General features: G+C 38.5%; 3 protein-coding genes and 1 non-coding gene across 4 annotated transcripts; 2 read left to right on the top strand and 2 right to left on the bottom strand.

Annotated features, from left to right (window-relative positions):
- Positions 1–779: 779 nt before the first annotated feature.
- On the top strand, positions 780–3,566 carry LOC106762625 (protein NUCLEAR FUSION DEFECTIVE 4). Its single transcript, XM_014646628.2, has 3 exons — positions 780–1,228; positions 1,311–2,149; positions 2,765–3,566. The coding sequence occupies exons 1-3, from the start codon at positions 905–907 to the stop codon at positions 3,240–3,242; spliced, it is 1,641 nt and encodes a 546-aa protein (XP_014502114.1). The 5' UTR covers positions 780–904; the 3' UTR covers positions 3,243–3,566.
- Positions 3,567–6,679: 3,113 nt separating this feature from the next.
- On the top strand, positions 6,680–9,642 carry LOC106762624 (anti-sigma-I factor RsgI6). The gene is made up of 8 exons (XM_014646627.2): positions 6,680–7,026; positions 7,118–7,152; positions 7,222–7,393; positions 7,680–7,852; positions 7,944–8,045; positions 8,195–8,341; positions 8,432–9,070; positions 9,148–9,642. The coding sequence occupies exons 1-8, from the start codon at positions 6,783–6,785 to the stop codon at positions 9,493–9,495; spliced, it is 1,860 nt and encodes a 619-aa protein (XP_014502113.2). The 5' UTR covers positions 6,680–6,782; the 3' UTR covers positions 9,496–9,642.
- On the bottom strand, positions 7,491–7,563 carry TRNAE-CUC. The gene has a single exon. It is a non-coding gene; the product is annotated as a tRNA-Glu (tRNA).
- Positions 9,643–10,895: 1,253 nt separating the features above from the next.
- Positions 10,896–12,485, bottom strand: LOC106759770 (hydroquinone glucosyltransferase). Its single transcript, XM_014643103.2, has one exon. The coding sequence runs from the start codon at positions 12,378–12,380 to the stop codon at positions 10,959–10,961; it is 1,422 nt and encodes a 473-aa protein (XP_014498589.1). The 5' UTR covers positions 12,381–12,485; the 3' UTR covers positions 10,896–10,958.
- Between the last annotated feature and the right edge of the window lie 4,292 nt (positions 12,486–16,777).

Genomic DNA, 16,777 nt, shown 5'->3' with positions numbered 1-16,777 from the left:
AACAAATAAAATATTTAAAGTAGAAATTAAAATAATATTTTAACCAAAAAATTAAGATTCATTAGCCTATCAAATCATGATTAATTATGGTAATAATGGTTCATTAATCTATGAAATTATCCTTATCCAAATAAATAGATCGCCATCTCACATCGAGTTTCCTCAACTAAGCATTTGTTTCTTCAATAAGAAACAATCTCTTCATAACAAAGAAATTATCCTTTTACCTCATACGACAACACCCGGCAAACGATTGGCATTACACAAAATTGAAAAAAAGAAGAACAACTCAATAACAGAGAACAATAACAAATAAGCAAATCAGATAATCAGACGATGAAAATACTCAAATCCAGCGATTGAACCAAAACCAACAATACATGAATCTCCTTTCGAGTTTTTTTTTTTCATCATTTTTAACTTATTATTAAAAATGAATAGCAGAATAAACACGAACTTGAGAAATTATAATTTGAGACGCTTTGAGAATAGTTCATCCAAGAAATAGATTTAAAAAGTAACCCTTTTGGATTTCACAAACAATTTGGGCGATGAATAGAGAAAGGCAGTTGCTTTCAAATTTGGACATATATGGTAGACTTCAAAACCCTTTTTAATTTAATTTAATCACTTTTCAGAAAGATAATATTAAAAAAATGGGTAGAGTGGGATTTGATAAGGTGATACATTTAGAATTTATATGTACAAAAAATTTTATTTAATAATTTAAGGAGGTAATTTAATTTAATGCTCTATTATTATTTAGAGTGATTAAATGGTTGTTATGTAACAGGGAAGTTCTGAAAATAGTGTTTTTGTAGTAGCATATAAGATGGCGATAATGAGGGGATGGTTGAAGCGATAGATAGAAACAGAACAGCAGTCACTCAAATAAAATCCAAAGATGGGCGGTGATTGGAGTTGGAGCAGGAGCAAATGGATTGGGTTGGTGGCGGCGGTGTGGATTCAAGCCATTTCCGGCAACAACTACACTTTCTCAAATTACTCCGACGCTCTGAAATCGCTCATGCATCTGACGCAAGTCCAACTCAACAATCTGTCGGTGGCCAAGGACGTCGGAAAGGCATTTGGGCTTCTTGCTGGCCTTGCTTCTGACAAATTCCCCACTTGGATCATTCTCCTCATCGGCTCCGTTGAAGGTCTCGTCGGTTATGGCGTTCAGTGGCTAGTCGTCAGCCAACGAATTCAACCCCTTCCATACTACCAGGTTACCACCGCTTACTCATTACTCATCCAAAACATTTTATTTTCTTAAAATTCCACATTCTCAATTCCTAAACTACATACAGATGTGCATATTTCTCTGCCTGGGTGGCAACAGCACCACATGGATGAACACGGCGGTTCTGGTCACCTGCATCCGCAACTTCCGCCGCAACAGAGGTCCTGTTTCCGGCATTCTCAAAGGTTATGTCGGATTAAGCACCGCCATATTCACCGACCTCTGTTCCGCTCTCTTCGCGGACGACCCTGCTTCGTTTCTCATCATGCTCGCTCTCATCCCACTCGTCGTTTGCCTCTCCGGAATCTTTTTCCTCCGTGAGATTCCTCCCGCCGCCGTCCAGGATGACGAAGAGTCCACTTATTTCGGGGTCTTCAACGCCGTCGCCGTCGCAGTCGCCGTTTACCTCTTGGCCTTCGACTTCGTGCCTAACCCTAGCGCGTTTGTGTCTCGAGCTTTCTCTGTCGGTTTGCTTGTTCTGTTGGCGGCGCCGTTGGGAATCCCGGTCCACTCTTATTTGAAGGCGCGTGGGTTGGACAAGTTCAGACCGGATTTCGAGGGGCGGGGTGAGGAACCGTTGCTTCGCGGAAACGACAACGGAAATGAATGCGAGGTGCAGAGAGGAAATGTGTTAGCGGAAGACGCGGAAGCGGTGGCGGTGGGAAAGAGTAAACCGGCGGTGGGGGAGGAGCACACGGTATGGGAGGTGCTGAGAACCGTGGACTTTTGGATTCTTTTCGTGTCCTTTCTTTGCGGGGTTGGAACTGGTTTGGCGGTTATGAATAATATGGGTCAAATCGGGTTGGCGCTGGGTTATTCGGATGTGTCCCTCTTCGTGTCTTTGACCAGTATTTGGGGCTTTTTCGGTCGGATCGTCTCGGGTTCCGTTTCGGAGCACTTCATCAAGTAAGTCAGTCCGACCCGTTTTCTAGTGATTGAAAGGAATTTATCGATTTAACATGTCTAACAATAAAATTAGATGGATTGATTGTTTTGGTTGGTCTTTCAGCAAATTTTAGATTATTTGAGAAAAGAGTGGTTTTTATTTCTCTGATATTGATGTCACCCATGACTTTGTGGTGAGTCGTCTTTGTTTGGAGGTCATTTTTCTATCCATTTTTTATGAATAAAAAAATTATAATTAAGTTATAAAATCAATTATCAATGTTTTTACTATCAAATAAATTAATTTTTAAATTGGTCTTTAATTAGTTTTTTTATTGGTTTTCTGGTAGTGCATTTTATTATTCGTCTTTTCAATATAATTACACACACACACACACTCTTACTATTATAAACAATATGCAAAACATAAAAAGAAATGAAACTTCTTGATACTAGAAATCTACCACACCAAATTTAAGTATGAAAACCCATTCAACTAATAAAAGATGGTATAGGAAGATGTTACCTTTCTGGGATTGATTTCTAAAACAAGAATTCTCACTCTTTTAATTGATTATGAATTCAGAAAAATGAATTATATGGCAGTCAAAATATAAGTGTTTTATGAATTTGCAGGAGAGGCGGAACTCCAAGACCCCTTTGGAATGCAGGGTCTCAAATTTTGATGGGCGTGGGATACATACTGCTGGCCATGGCTATGCCAGGTTCACTTTACATAGGCTCCATTGTGGTTGGTATATGCTACGGAGTGAGGCTAGCCATCACTGTGCCAACAGCCTCAGAGTTATTTGGCCTCAAATATTATGGACTCATTTACAACATTCTAATCCTTAACCTTCCCCTTGGCTCTTTCCTCTTTTCTGGTCTGCTAGCTGGCATTCTCTATGATATGGAGGCTACTACCACCACAGGAGGAGGCAACACCTGTATTGGACCTCATTGTTACAGACTAGTATTCATTGTTATGTCTGCAGCCTGTCTTATCGGCTTCTTCTTAGACCTTCTTCTATCATTCAGAACCAAGATGCTTTACAAAACAATCTACTTCACCAAAATCTCCAACAAAAACGCACTCACATCAACTAGGCAATGATATACCAGGGTATCACACTCTTTTCATTCAGGTGCGTCTGCTAGTTTGGGAATATAAGCTTTCTACATTCATTGTGTCTGCTCTCGAGCAATCAGGTTACAGTCTGTCATCAACATTCGTACAATGTCTTGTTTTCAAGCAGCAGTGAGGGACAAAATGTTGTCAAAGATTTTCAATGCATGCAACTTGCAAGTATATATTTGCAATTGCTTGTGTTCATCTCACTCAAAACTATTGCAGACTTTACTAATAGGAAGCCATGGATCTCCTACCATCTTTGTTAAATTTTCAATTCAGACATAATCATATGCATATGTAAACACACATATAATATATATATATATATATATATATATATATATATATATATATATATATATATATATATATATATGTCCAAAATTAAAAGAAGAAAAAATAAAGTGATGATATTTTAAGTGAAGACAAACTCTAAAATCAATTACGTTACTTGAAGACGACTAGCAATATCAGAAAAGCAGGGTTTTGGTATCTGGCGGAGCTAGTGGCCAAAAAACTGGAAGAACTCTGACAGATAATCTTTTTTCTTTAATTTGTCTTCCGACAGATTAGTGTTTTTATTGACTCACACAAATTCACATATTTATATGATAAATAAAAGTTAAAAATAGTTTCAGCATGTTCATGCCAACTTGAAGAGCATGCATCGTCCATAGGCATACGATTCCTGAAAAAAGAAATAAAAAACACCAGTTTCACCATGTCGATATTATATCGAAATAATTATCCGCGGTTGACGTTGGCATATTGGTCTTCATTAATTTAGGGTGTTCCATCAACATCAACCTGTTGCCCGACCCATGGTTCATCTTTCTGGTAAAATATGACGTGATAATATATCCACTTCAAATACAGTACAAATACAGTATTTGGGGGATCCATCGGTGTTCATGTTCAAACTACTAACAAGACCCACAAGACCCTCAGGGAAGGCTGCAAAGACCAAAATGTCATATTTAACGGGCATTAAGGATTGCAGGATGTGATGGACAAAACAGAGACAACTCACTTAAACTATATATATTCTAATACTTTATTAAAGTTATCGAAAACTTTTTTTTGAGTACATGACACATTGAGTGTTTTCATTCTAAGGGAGTTTCATTATAACTTATAATATTACACTTACGTATTGCTTGCTAGATAAGATATTTTACAAAATTTTCATAAAATGTTGCGAAAAAATAAATACATAGCTTAGTTTAGAGATATAACAATTTTTGAAAATTATTCAAAAAAGAAAATGTTTAACCCAATATTTTTTTATAAATCATATTGTGTTCTTACAAGGTTGAAATGACTATAAGACTATATATACTTGACTGATTAATTTTGGTGTTTAAAAGTATTTGACTGATATCGTTTCGTTTCTTTGTTTAGGATTTCAATATCAATCTTGAAGGTTTTGACATCTCAATTTGAATTTTAGAAATAAAGATAATTATTTATACTTTGGAGATAGTTGCTTACTTATGTAATTTTTAATAAACTTTTACTTAAAAAAGACCCAGGAACAAGTTATTCATGACGATTTTATATGTTTAGTATCATTTGATTGGTTATGTAAATATTTTGATGAGATGCTTATGGTTTTATTTTGTCTATTATTATATAATATATCATGTTCGAACTGTTAGTCACACGGTGAAATCTTCAATCAATATAATTGAATTTCTTAAACTAGATGGAACGATCAAAAATACATAACGATTTGACGGTCAAGATATAATGAATTAACTCAAAACCCTTTTAGTTAACAACTTAATCCTAATTAATAATGTTTAGACCGTGATTAAGTTAATATTAATAAAAAATATATTACAAAAATTTAGTTCACTCATATTCTAAGCGTATATATACTAACATCGATATGCAGGATGTCTCGTGACATTATTCTTATAACATTACTCCGGTTTACAACAGTATGTTATATATAGCGTATTATGTAGAAATGAAAATGTAAATTCAAGAACAGTCAATTATATAGTATGAATGAGACATGAACTAAATTTACGTAAGAGACCGAAATCCCCAATTGAAAATATTAATACATTTATTATAGTAACTTGAACTCATTCGATTCTCATCACCATATGGCAAGTAAATTTACACATGAAGAATTGAAGAGAGGTAATGCTAGCGAGTTGAGATATGATTGAAATTTAAAAAACAGAATGGTGTCACCTTTGCTTGATTCAGAAGGGTCAATTTGAGAAATGCCTTACAGTATACACCATGGACCGCAGAGCATGCTCTGATCAGAACCGAAAGAAACATACCTATACCATGCTGAAACCGAGCTCAGAGAGAAAGTTGTCCTTTTAGCCAAACAAATCAACGCACTTTCACAGAAGTTGATGATGCCAAGCTGCAAAGAGGGAACATACTTGAGTTACATAGTCTTCTTCCAAACATAAAATGCATAATATCGGTATTTAAAAGGGTGGGTGGGAAGAGGTGTGCATTGGTCCAAAAAAGAAGAGCGCGTGCAACACTATACTTCATTTAATGAGGATTCAATGCCCACTCCAAGCAATACCATTCTGGGAAACTTCAAGCTGTGCAGCACTTCACTTTTTTCTTCGTCACGAGTGCAGCTTTGTACGAATATGCTGAAATTCTTTTCGTAATAGAAATGTTGTTAATTTTCTTACACAACAAAAAGTTTCAGTCATTAACAACCCCATGAACTGTGATCTTTAAACTAATGAGGGAGGTCTAGCTAGATAGACTCATTAAAACTATACATGTCTATTTCATTCTCTTTTTTTCCATCTCTGTTTAGAAGAGATGAAATTGATCGGTGTGGTTAATTAATTGATTGCATAATGTTATATTGTCCTTTTGCACCTGACCAGCTGTCCATGACCAAAAGATGAAAGGTCGTGATTTTTGGTCTCTCGTAGGATGTTTCACATGAGTTCTGAACCATCCATAATTCACTTATCGCTACATTATTTAACTATACTTGTAAAAAAAATTTCATCACATCAGCTTAAGGATCATGTGACCCCAGACCGCCTCACACATTTCTCACACTTCTCAGTTAATATTTTGTTCCTCTGCAAATGACTAAAAAAGTACGCAAAAATTTTCAACTTTTTCAAGATTTCAAAAGTTTAAATTTTAGATTCATCAGAGTCTGAAACAGAGAAATAGTCATTAATAATAAGACTGAATATGGAGTACTACAGTATCCATATTCGAAAAAGCAATGTGAATAAATGGACTGAGTTGCGGCAGATGGAAATGCAATTCAAGACACATTAAATGACGAATACAAATCCATTACCATCACCAATTAACGTTGCAAAAAATCAAATGTTTGATTAATTGGAAATTAATGATAGGAAGAGGAAGGTGAACAACTATATTAGCAGGGTCTTTAATTAAGAGTGAGATGAATTTATTATTTCTGATATGTTAACTTAACGATGGCATGTGAAGAAAAAGAAGGTAGCTATTGAGAGGTCCTGTTCCCTTGTGAAATGAAGTCCCTGGATGCTACTCAATCTAAGTACAACCTATCTCTTTGTCGTCTATCCTTTCTTACAATCCCGTGTTCTCTGCGACACAGTACTCCCATTTCTTTTGTATTTAAGCTCGCTTCTTTTCTTCACATTTCATAACCCTTTCTCTTCTCCCTTCTCATTGATGACTCCAAGGATGCAACAAGATATCCCCTCCTATGTCCTTATACTTTTCTTCCTTCTGATACCAACTTCTCTGGTTTCTCCTTTATATGGTTCTTCTTCGTACTCATTTTCCTTCTTTGTTATTTTCACTGCCAATTTGATAAAATTCTCAATATTCTTTGCTTGGTGTCTTCGTTGCAGATGGGCCCCTATATGACTTCACTGCCTACACTGAGGTAATTATATATTTTAAACAAAACCATTCACTCTGCAGGGATTATGACTTTAATCGATATTGGTGACAGTGCAAAGAGAAGCCAGAGGAGCCACTTTATGGAGGAGGAGTTCTCAAGAGTGAGCAACAGTCTCCTCCTGCTGTTCAGGACAACATAGTTTCATCTTACGTTGTTAATAACATCTACGTGCCATCACTCGTTCTCCATAATCTCACTCAGGGCACCCTTTACACCTTTTCCGGTTGGTTATTATCTTTTTACACTCTTCTCTTCATGATTGATTATTTCACTTCACCATTTTCTGCTTAATAAAAAAAAGAGAAAAAAAACTTTAAAAATTCCGTTGCCGGGACTTGAACCCGGGTCTCTCGGGTGAGAGCCGAGTATCCTAACCAACTAGACTACAACGGATTGCTGATAATATACTGAAATTGCATTTATAATTACCCTGTTTTAACGTTAACCTTTTCGATAGTAAGAATGTAGAATTGTTAGATATGATGTGGGTGGATGACAATATGTTACAGCATGGGTGAGAGTTAAAGGTTCAAGTTCAGCTATGATAAGGGCTACTCTGGAAACAGAGAAAGAGACGTATGATTGCATAGGAACAGTTTCAGCCAAGCTTGGATGCTGGTCTTTTCTGAAGGGTGGTTTTGTTCTCAACTGGTCTTCAAATTTATCCATTATCTTCTTCCAGGTAGCTTACTTTTCTCTGCTCTTATTCAGCAAAACTCTTAAGTGATTGTTTTACGATGTTTGGTTAGTTTCTTTTAATTTTGTTTATGCAGAACGCGGATGGTAAAGACATCAATATAGAAGTTGCTAGCCCGTCACTCCAGCCATTTTCTAAGCAACAATGGGAAATCAATCAACAGTATATGATCAATACTGTGAGTTGCACTTCATTATTTGACCAAAATAATGGAATGCTTAATTGTTTTTGTTAACCAAATACACTGATTAATAAGGGATGAACAGAAAAAGTATATGTTGCAAGGACCTTCTCAAAAAATGTTTCTTTTCCACTTGCATTTGATAGAAAAGAAAGCGTGCCGTCACTATTCATGTATCTGATAACAACGGTAGAAGATTGCAAGGAGCTTCCATCTGTATAGAGCAAATCTCAAAAGAATTCCTTTTTGGATCTGCCATAGCACACACTATTCTTGGCAACGTACCCTATCAGGTTTGTATATATTTTGTGTACCCCACCAACCACTATATTTCGTAGCATAGAAGGGAATGCATGACAAGACCAAATCTTCTGTCGATTCAGAATTGGTTTGTGAAACGATTCAACGCGGCAGTCTTTGAAAATGAGCTCAAATGGTACGCCACAGAACCTGATGAAGGCAAGGTCAATTACACCATTTCAGACCAAATGCTACAATTTGTTCGAACAAAAAATATCGTAGCCAGAGGGCACAACATATTTTGGGAAGACCCTAAGTACAATCCTCCATGGGTTCTTAACCTTACTGGCCCCCAGTTACAGTCTGCAGTGAATTCCCGAATACAAAGTCTGATGAGCCAGTACAGAAATGAGTTCATACACTGGGACGTCAGCAACGAAATGCTTCATTTTGATTTCTACGAGCAAAGGCTTGGATCTGATGCAACATTGCATTTCTTTGAGACTGCACACGAATCAGACCCATTATCAACCCTGTTTATGAATGACTTTAATGTTGTGGAAACATGCAGTGATGTAAATTCCACCGTAGACGCCTATATCTCACGGATAAGAGAACTGCGACGAAATGGCATCTTCATGGATGGAATTGGCTTGGAGGGACACTTCACAATACCAAATCCTCCCCTTATCAGAGCCATACTAGACAAGCTGGCAACACTTGGACTTCCCATTTGGCTTACTGAGGTTGATATAAGCAAGACTATTGATACAGATTCACAGGTAATATGATACATGATGTGAATTACTCAAGATAGTATGATAATCTGAAATGCATTGTGATTTTTATAACATTGTAGGGAGATTATTTGGAGCAAGTGTTGAGGGAAGGGTTCTCACATCCTTCTGTGAATGGGATAATGCTTTGGACAGCATATCATCCAAACGGGTGCTACCAAATGTGCCTGACAGACAAAAATTTCAAGAACCTGGCAGCAGGTGATGTGGTGGACAAACTTCTTCAAGAATGGAAAACAGGTCGTGTAGAGGGAGTGACAGATGTGCACGGTTCCTATAGCTTTCATGGCTTCTTAGGAGAATATACTGTTACTGTCAACTATGGCAACAGGACTACGCATTCAACATTCTCCCTCTCTCGAGGTCAAGAAACTGAACATTTCACCATTACACTCTCATCCAACTCTTAGATATATATTATAATTCATCAACCTGCTTAGCCTCACTGCAAACACTAGTTTCCAATTCTTCCTTTCTCTGGTCCAATCCTGCTTCAATAAAGATATCCTTAATTTCGATCACCCATTAACTCTAAAAAACATTGCTTTCAATGTCTCCCTTTCGTTTCGTTTTGTGGCTTTTCTCATATACTCAAATAATTAGCTTTAAATCCTTATTTTATAAGGTTGTTAGTTACTTAACTTAACAATCCAATTTGTATTGGGCCTGAGGATCCAATTGGCATTAGGCCTAACGTATATCCAAATTTTAAGCATGAGGCCCATTTAAAGTAAAATATTTTAATTTGTTTCGTATTGCCAACAAACAAGTCGTACAGACAAATCCAACTTGTAAAATATGAATTTCGATTATTTAAAAAAAATTAATATGATTTTGACATTAATAAATTTTTACATACTTTATATCTATTATATAACTTAGTTTATAATTAAAGGAGTGATAATAACTATAACGGTTGTATAAGTAATATGAATATGACTTTAGGGCTCGTCTATGGGAGTGGGAAAGTAAAGTAACTTAGATAACATTAGAAAACTGGTGCTCTGTGTGACACGGATTAATTTGGACAAACAAAGTCACATGTGTATAAGGGCCGTTTCCATATCTCGAGGTTGCTTATTTTATTCCACCCAATATATTTTATTACTTATTTTGGTAATCAATAAAGATTATTTAAAAGATGTATATTTTTTACATTCATTTGTTACTATTTTATTCACTTTTTTTTTTTAAATTACAAAATTTTTACTTTTAAGACCATTTTATCCTTATATTATTTGTTAAATGAATGTAAAATGTGTCATGATATTATTAATCTTTTGGTAATAGAGTTCAGTTTTTATTTAATTTTATGGTCGATTTTTATTTATTTATTAATATATCTAATAAACTAATCTTGGTATTATTAAAATATGTAAATTACTTTTAGTAATATTAAAAATATTTCTATTAATAAATCTAAATAACAAATAGAAAACATTCAAACAAAATAAATGTCACACATTAGACATTAATAAGAGTGACAATGAAAATAAATGGAATATACACTTAAAATGCTCTAAGTTAAAATCTCAATCTAATTTAGTTAAAAAGTTTATAATTAATATATTAATACAACGATATCCGATCAGATTATAATTCAATTAATTATCAAAATTTACTTAATTCAATTCATCTAATTTAATGTTTACCTTAATTAGGATGAATTTATTAATTTATTATTATAACACAACTGTAATCCAATACATAAATGAATGATATAATCTTGAAAATAATAAAAGAAAAAATAAGCATCATGGAAGATAATGGCGGTGGGTAGAGACAGTGAAAGAGAAAAGAGATAAAGACAGACAAGAAAGAATGCAACTTATTTCAATTTTCCACTAAAGCATGCTACAACTTGTTTAATTAATTAATACACTTTTGTTTGGGCTTTCCACTTGAGAGCCAATTCAGAAATTTGGGTTGACGAAGAGCCACCGTCCCTCAGAGCTGTGGCGGCGGCCTCCTTCAGCTGCTTCATTCGGTGAAGTAGCTTCTTCCCTTCCTCACCTTCCATCACCATCTTCACTACCCTCGCAATTTCTCCTCTTTCCGCCAACCCATTCTCACCAATCACCACTCTCACTGCCACTTTCATGCCTTCACTTACCAAAACGGCATTCATACTCTGCTCAGCGTAGAGTGGCCAAGCCACCAAGGGCACCCCATTCACCACACTCTCGAGAATCGAGTTCCAACCACAGTGCGTCACAAACCCTCCGATGGAGGGGTGGCTCAGCACCTGGGCCTGTGGGATCCAAGACGGTACCACCAAGCCTCTTCCTTTGCTTCTCTCCACAAATCCCTGTGGCAGGAAATCAAAAAGGTGGACACCGGTATCCTCAGTGAAATAAGAAGCATTAGCAACTTCCTCGTTGGGGGACTTCACCACCCACACAAACCTCTGCTCACTCATCTCCAACCCCAAAGCAAGCTCCTCCATCTGATCTCTGGACAGGGTACCACCGCTACCAAAACACACCAATATCACACTGCCATGTGGCTGCGCATCCAACCACTTCAAACACAAACACTGTTCGACCATGTTCACTTCGCTTCCGGCATCATCCTCTTTTACCAGCGGTCCAACCAGATAAACCGGTGGCCTACCAGGTTCGTCCTTCCGCAGCAAGTCTATGGTTTCCGGTTCAAGATCACGGAAGCTATTCTCTACGAACCCTTCTGCTAGCATGTAGCGTTTGCCGTGGTGGAGAATCCATTTGTAGGCATCGTCATCCCGGTCCTCAAACGCAAGCCCCAAGTCCTTTCGATGAACTGGAAGGCAGCCGGGGAGGTGGACAGGCTTGGAGAAGTCCCAGAAGTGAGCGTCTTGGTCCAGGCGAGGGACGTTCAAGGCCAAAGACAAAAGCATGGCGGTGGAAGGAAAGAGGACGTAAGGGGACACGTTTAGTTCTCTGGCGAGGTCGAAGGCGTCGGTACCGAAGAAGTCGAGGAGTAGAGCTGTGACGCGGTGGGTGGCGGAGAGAGAGAGGAGGGCGTGGCGGAGATAAGGGAGAGAGCGCAGGATTGAAACAGAGATTATAGTCTCCATTTTGGCGTTGGGTGGAATGTCAGTGAGTGTGACAGTTGGAAGGAAGACGTGGGAGATGAGAGGTGGGAGGGAGGTGAGGATGGTGGTCTGGGCATGAGAAGGAGGAGCGTTGGTGGGTATTAAGAAAGTGATGCGGAGGTTGTGGTGACGGCAGAGTCTCTCAGCGAACTGAATCATTGGCATCAAATGTCCCATACCTGGGCTTGGCACCATGGCTACTATAGCTTCTTCTGATTCCATGGCTCTCCAAATTAAACAACTGAACGATATAGACTTTATATAAGTCTCCTTCAATTCATTTTTTTAGTTAATAAATAATAATGGGATGACAATTTTGGCACGTATCAAGTAAAATAATTATGAAAAATAGAAGTAAATTTTAATATTAATATTTTAAAAAAATTAAAATTTCTGTTATATTTCAGTTTAAGTGTAACCTTTCGTTATTAATGACAGATAATGATATTTTAACAATTTTTTTAATAATTTTTTAATAATATATTATATATTATTATTGTATTATTATATATGTTTAAAATAAACTAATCTTAAGTTATATATAAATAATTGGAAAAATTTATAAATTTTTTTATTAAAATTACATTTTTTATTACTCCCACGACTAAGCTGTTCTCTTTCAGCGTAAGAATTACTAATCTGTCGGTAGACCACCGATTTCACTTGTCCTATTCAAAGACTATTCCCTTCGAGTGTATAACCCCACTTCTATAATATCTTCACATCATTTAGCAACCGTAAGTGGTTGTTAGATACAATAAAGGCTAACGTCAAATCAAATTAAATAAAAATATAAATTTATATACACATAAAATATTTTCATTAAAATAAATCTTTTAAAGTAATACCTGAAATAAAACCATGACAAATTAATTTAAAAATGACAATATCTTACTACGAGAGTATGTTGATTAGCATTATTGTTGAGTGCGTAAATGGACGTTGTAGTAAATGGCAAAGTACTAAAGATCCATCTTAAGAAATTGAATCATCAAAACACAAAAGTGCTATTTGGAATGACAAAGCCAAAAGCATAATTCCATATATGGTGTGTTACGGTGTAAATTTACTGGGACCGAAGTACTAACCTTGAGGACGTCTTCTTCTGTGTTTCTGCCCGCTTTTCCTGATTTCTGACCGTACGTCTTCACGTTGACTTCAGCCGTCCGGTGGTCTCCTAGCTTTGACAGGGGAGGGGGGGAGGTACCTGAAAAGGCACTCCGACGAGAGAATTGAAAAGATGAGAGATATGCTGTATGAATTGTGAGTGAAGTGAATTCAGAGAACGTACCTTGTTTGGAATCCTCTGGCCTTTATTTATAGGCTTTGGGTTGATATAATATTAACAGTAATATAAACAGAATAAAATATAATCTTACTTGACATATCTCTGTTATAATATCTTTGTAAGATATATTTGGTGAATATATCCGAATGATATATTTTCGTGAATATTTTATACGCTGGCCCTTTACGCTGGAATCTGGAATTAGGCCTTGAGCCCAATGGGAATGTGTGGGCTGTTTGTCCACTAAGACCGATCGGCATTTAGTTATTTCCGATCGTTGGAAATATAGCACCGTACATCATCCCCCCCAAGTCCGAGGCGAAAGGAAGGCGTTGGACTTGATCTGGCCGAAGGACTTAAGTGTGGTAGCCGCACGGCATTTGAAGGATTTGCTATGTATAAACCGAGCGATTAGTCAGCTTATTTTTGAAACGACATGACGAGCTCGTCGTTTAAGTTTGTAAGGAAGTCTAAATTTCCCGCGCTGAGGGTAGCGCTAAAGTCGTGAAAAAGAGACCGTTAGATGAAACACATCTGACGGCGCAGACGATGCACCTAGTTTCGTAACCTCCACGCTTTTAATAATGTGAGGAAGCGAAACCGTTTTCATTTCTGTCTTTGGCACTTATCTTTCCAAGCTTTTCCTCTCCTTCTTCGAGTATCTTCCAGGCTTTTCCTCTCCTTCTTCGAGTATCTTCTCCCGTTGCGCATCCATTCCAGGTAACAATGTCTTCCTCCCCTGTCCTTTATGATTCTTCTGGTAATGTCGAGGAGGGTCATGGCGACCCACGGGTTGCCCAACCGGTAATTACAGGTTGTGTCACTTCCTTACTTAGTGGGGATAGGGTTTTTGTTCATGGAGGAGTGGATGTTGATGGCCCTGAAGAGGGTTGTTCTCCGTCTCCGAGAGAGTATTCATGGGCTTCCCGGGAAGTTGGGGAGCAAGTAAGTTCATTTAGGTCTCGAGAAACATTGTTACGTTGGGTAGAGGATAACTGTGCCCTAAGGAATACTGGGTATCGGCGTGCCCTTAGGTTAATGGCATGTAGGGACGATGAGAGGGTTTTCCATGGGGAAGACGTGATTGGAAAAGACTGTTTTTTTATGTATATGCCCTTTCTGTATGATATGTATGTGAGACTTCCTTTGACTAGTTTTCAAATGGATGTTCTCCGATGCTTGAACGTAGCCCCTTCCCAGTTACATCCGAACGGTTGGGGCTACATTCAAGCGTTCGGTGTTTTATGCCAAGCTTTAGATATTGAACCGACCGTTAAGATATTCCTATTCTTCTTTAAGACCCGTCCTAATGCCAAGAAGGGTTGGGTATCCTTGACGTCTATGGCCAAAAATGTTGTCTTCAGTTTATTCACCGAGTCATATAAAGACTTTAAAAACCACTTTTTTAAAGTGCTCATTACCGAAATGGGCCGACCGTTTTTTTATAATGATGACGGGAACCCTAAATTTCCCCTTTACTGGACTAAGAAGCCTCTTACCTTAACCTCTTGGCCGGAAGAGGATATGTCCGATGTCGAGCGGAGGGATCTAGGCAGGTTGGTCAAATTACCTCGTCCGTTTTCCTCCAGGAAGCTGGTTAGTTGCTTGAGATACAACGATCTGAGATCCAGGGTGTTTGGTAGGTCTCTTTGTCAACTGTCTTTTATTTGTATCTTGTGAATTTTAACATTGTGTGGGTGGTACTATTTTGCAGAAGTCATGGCCAGAAGGACCGGTCGCGATTGGTTCAAGGAGTCTCAGGCGGTAGACCAAGGGGTCGGGCGACAGACCGCACGGTCAAGCGGGACATCCTCCACCCCGGCCACCATAGTGCATATTGATGACGCTCCTCCTTCTCCTGTTCAACCATTAACTCGCAAGAGGAAGGTACCGGCTAGTAGCGGTGCGACCAAGGGTAAAAAGACGATGGCTGTTCAGGAAGAGTCGGTTCCCGAGCGGCACTTACCTTTGGATATGTATGATCCGGGCTTCGATCTAAGGCACAAGATCGAATTCAACTTTGATGCCGCTGAGGAAAAGGCAATGGCTGCGATGTCTGAGCAACAAATGTCGGAATATCTTATTTACCACATTTTAAATTGTGGAGCGGCAGCGTACAAAATGGCCTATGCTTCCAACCGAGGGGATGTCCAAGGTGAATTGAGCCGGTTGAAGAAGGAGTTGGAGGACGCTCGTGCTGCTCATGCTGATTGTGCTAAAAACGCTGAAGAGTCGGCCAGGATGTTGGCCGAAAGTCATTCGCTCCATGAACAGCTGAGAGAAATGAGCCTACGGACGAGGACCGAGCGGGACAATCTGGCAAAGGAACTGGAGTCGGCCAAGAAGGCCTTGGCTGAAGCGGACGCTGTGCGGAAGGAGAGAGATGCGCTGAGGGCGGCCTCATTAGAATGGAAGAGTACCGAGGCGGAGATGTTTGCGGCCATTCGCCAGGAACACACAAAAGGATTTAAGAAGGCGCTGAGGCAAATGGAACGTTTAGCTAATGTGGCGCCCAGTGCCTTCGAATTTGATATATACAAAGATGTTTATCTTGGGGAGATGGTGCCGATTAAAGACATTCCCGACGGTACCTTTACTGAGGAAGGGGACCTGGCCGACGTAGATGATGAAGTCGTCCATGAAGAGCCGGCAGAAGAGGTTGCCGAGGAGGAGGAGGGGGAGGCAGCTAATGTAGATACTTAGGATATTTTATATACCCTTTGTTTTTTCGTCCTTAAGTTGTAATCTTTTGAATTCTGCTCGCCATGTTGACTTTATTTTCTCATCAGTTGCTCTGATTGTGATGTTTTTGTTCCTACTATTCTCTGTGCATTTGCTTTTATGAACTTTGCTTGGACGATTCTCTGTATATTTTGACCTTAGCTATTATGAACTTTGTTGGAGATATAGTCTCGTTACTTGAATTTCAAGTTGAATCTTTGCTTGTGACGTTTTTTGATCGTAGAGGGCAGGTCGTCCGGGTTTTGAGGAGTGGCGTTCGGCTTGTTGTTGCTAGATTAAAAATCTAGGGGGCATGGCGCCCGTCTGAATCTAGATTGAAAAATCTAGAGGGCATGGCGCCCATCTTTAGTCTAGATTGAAAAATCTAGAGGGCATGACGCCCATCTTAGTCTAGATTGAAAAATCTAGAGGGCATGGCGCCCATCTTAGTCTAGATTGGAAAATCTAGAGGGCCCGGCGCCCATCTCTTGTCTAGATTGAAAAATCTAGAGGGTATGGCGCCCATCTTAGTCTAGATTGGAAAATCTAGAGGGCATGGCGCCCATCTCTTGTCTAGATTGAAAAATCTAGAGGGCATGGCGCCCATCTT

The sequence above is a fragment of the Vigna radiata genome, chromosome 5 (genome assembly GCF_000741045.1).
Source record: "Vigna radiata var. radiata cultivar VC1973A chromosome 5, Vradiata_ver6, whole genome shotgun sequence".
NCBI lineage: Eukaryota > Viridiplantae > Streptophyta > Magnoliopsida > Fabales > Fabaceae > Vigna > Vigna radiata.
The sequence above is the reverse complement of the archived record's forward strand: the minus strand, read 5'-3'. Positions and strand labels throughout refer to the sequence as shown.